At 35.5% G+C, this 3,309-nt stretch overlaps 1 protein-coding gene across 1 annotated transcript; it reads left to right on the top strand.

Moving 5' to 3' along the window:
* Positions 1 to 268: 268 nt before the first annotated feature.
* Positions 269 to 2,846, top strand: LOC145119180 (1-aminocyclopropane-1-carboxylate synthase-like). The gene is made up of 2 exons (XM_079054803.1): positions 269 to 810; positions 1,644 to 2,846. The coding sequence occupies exons 1-2, from the start codon at positions 347 to 349 to the stop codon at positions 2,632 to 2,634; spliced, it is 1,455 nt and encodes a 484-aa protein (XP_078910929.1). The 5' UTR covers positions 269 to 346; the 3' UTR covers positions 2,635 to 2,846.
* Positions 2,847 to 3,309: the final 463 nt, after the last annotated feature.

Below are 3,309 nucleotides of genomic sequence, written 5' to 3' on the forward strand. Positions count from 1 at the left end.
GTTTTCATCAAATTATTATCAGTGACATGCTAAACTATTTGTCCTAAAAACCATTGAACATATTTTAATGCGAATAACTACAAAAATCAACCACCGTTTGTTTCTACGGAAGGAACATGAGGAAGCCAACAACTAATGCAGCCCCAACTCACTTAATTTGCAAAAAATGGCCCACAACTAAAAGGAAACTTCATGCATGGTAACGAGTACTCTATCTTCTTTTTAATTTGATCTTTCTATTTTTTCTCTTTCCCCTCTATATATATATCCAACCCCATTCGTCTAGTTCTCAACCTCAAACACCACCTTCATTCAACCTCCATTTCTCTAAGTAAGCTCAATAAATATGGAGGTTGCATTGAACAACAGCCAAAAGTTCTTATCCAAGATTGCAACCAACGATGGCCACGGTGAAAACTCCCCGTATTTTGATGGCTGGAAGGCGTACGACGCCAATCCTTACCACCCTCAAAACAATCCCACCGGTGTTATCCAGATGGGTCTTGCTGAGAACCGGCTTTGCTTTGATTTGATTCAAGAATGGATCGAGAAACACCCTGAAGCCTCTATATGCACACCTGAAGGAGGTTTTGATTTCAGGGAAATTGCCATTTTTCAAGATTATCATGGCTTGCCCAAGTTCAGAATGGCAATTGCTAATTTCATGAGCCGAGTTAGAGGAAGCCGTGTTAGGTTTGACCCTAATCGGATTGTGATGAGCGGTGGAGCCACTGGAGCTCATGAGACTCTGGCGTTTTGCTTGGCTAACCCTGGTGAAGCCTTCTTGGTGCCCACCCCTTATTATCCAGGGTATATATACACTCCTTTCACCTTTTTTACCATCGTTTTGTGATAATTGTTTTTTTATCATCTAATCGTTATACTTGTTATAATTTAATTAAAGAAAAAGCTATATATAGTATCGCCTAATGAATGATCCTAGAAATTTCAAGTGTTATTTTTCTAATGAAAAATACGATAACCTTAGTTGAAGATCATATAGTATATCATATTCTAGTGTTTTGAGGAAAAAAGCAACAATGAAACTAAAATATTTACTCTTTCTAGAGTTTCGAATTTTACATATTTATGTAATTTATAAAGGGTTTCATCCATTATTGTAGTGAAATTTTCGCTCTCCATTTATTCATGCTTCTTTAGTAATCTGTTAGGAGATTAAACCATTTAATAGCAATTATCAAATATGTAAATTGTCAAAACATGATTTATAAACAATATGATACATGGTTTAACTTTTTAAAATTTTTTTTTTCATGTATCACAAAACAATAGTTGCAGTTAAAAAATAAACGAAAAAGTCAAGCATGTAACTTTCAGTTCCAACTTAAAATTAAACATGTAACTTTCAGTTCCAAATTAAATTAATATGTATTTATTTTGTGGACCAAGTACTTCATAAGAAATTTAATAATTTTAAACATAAATCAACTCTTGAGCTAGTTTATCTTTTTATATGATTTATGGTTAATAAATTCTTTTTTGGATATCTAAAATGACATTTTTAATATTTATATTTGAAAATACAGAAGTAAACTTTAACCTTTTGATTGTTACGTACATCCTATTTTAATAATTTTAATAATAATATATATTTACCGAACATCATGTATTCATTTTTGTAGATTTGACCGTGACTTAAGATGGAGGACTGGAGTCGAGCTTTTACCTGTTGTTTGTGGAAGCTGGAACAACTTTAAGGTCAGCCTTGCTGCCCTCGAGGAAGCTTATGAGAAAGCGAAAGAGTCGAACATCAAGGTCAAAGGATTACTCATAACCAACCCATCCAACCCTTTGGGCACTTTCTTCGATAAGGAAACCCTAAAAACACTTGTCACTTTTGTTAATGACAAAAACATCCATCTCATCTGTGACGAAATCTATGCTGGCACAGTGACCAAAGACAACGAATTCATCAGCATAGCCGAGATCCTTGAAGAATCCCCCACGATCTGTAATCATGATCTCATTCACATTGTTTATAGTCTCTCAAAAGACATGGGATTCCCTGGATTCAGAGTTGGAATCATCTACTCCTACAATGATACTGTCGTGAGTATTGCACGTAAAATGTCGAGCTTTGGGCTTGTCTCGACTCAAACCCAACACATGATCGCTTCAATGCTATCAGACGATGATTTTGTTGAGAATTTCATTAATGAAAGCAGGAATAGGCTTGCCAACAGGCACGATCTGTTCACCCGGGAGCTAGCCCAAGTTGGGATAGGCAGCTTGAAGAGCAATGCCGGACTTTTCTTCTGGATGGACTTGCGTCGTTTCTTAAAGGATGCAACTTTTGACTCTGAAATGACGTTCTGGCGTATCATAATAAACGAAATCAAACTCAATGTCTCACCTGGCTCGTCTTTCCACTGCTCTGAGCCTGGCTGGTTTCGTGTCTGTTTTGCTAACATGGATGATGAGACTGTTACAATTGCTGTACGTAGAATCAAATCGTTTGTGCTCAAAAACAAGTTGTTCGAGATCAAGACCAAGAGCAAGAAACAGTGTTGGCAAAACAACCTTCACCTCAAGTTATCTTCACGTAGGCTGGAAGATATCATGTCACCTCAATATTCCCCACTCAACTCTCCCCTGGTCCGAGCACAAACTTAGGGGAACGAACAGTACTCTTTTCATGCATGGCATACAAGAACTGTAGCAACGTTTTGCTGGTATTTCCTGTAAGAAGAGGGTGAGTAGTGGGTATTGCATGTGTATCAACATTATCACCGTGTGATGTTATTTGTATTTTTAAGCTAACTTGTAATCACAGTTTGATGCATATTATTTTAAATAAAATTTTGGTCAATTCATTTGATTTTGAATGGAAATAGTGCAAAAATCTTTTAGTATTTCATGTTGGAGCCTTAAGAGAAACTATATATAACTTCCCAGTACACTTAAAAACAGTGATTTTATCACCACTTCAACCACGTGTTAAAAACATATAATTGACATATTGTCCTGTCACATGTTAGTCAGTTTTATTGACATAAAAATGAACCCAATATTTGACAAAAAAACAATAAATATGACGAAATTTTGTGACAGAAGCATCGAGGAATATTCATTGCTAAATTTTATGAAAAGATGCATCGCTAATCGCTCATATAGTTATTTTGCAATAGAATATTTTTCTTGCCGATCCAACTTACATATACTGTTAAACTATATTATCACAAAACATATTTCATCTTGTTGACGTTCTTAACCCTGGAAGGTCCATATAGATCCATATGGATCAATTTTAGTGTTCTTTGGATTGAGGAATCCACAATCATCTTGTTT

The sequence above is a fragment of the Lactuca virosa genome, chromosome 6 (assembly GCF_052849685.1).
Source record: "Lactuca virosa cultivar CGN04683 chromosome 6, Lactuca_virosa_CGN04683_v6, whole genome shotgun sequence".
Classification (NCBI taxonomy): Eukaryota; Viridiplantae; Streptophyta; class Magnoliopsida; order Asterales; family Asteraceae; genus Lactuca; species Lactuca virosa.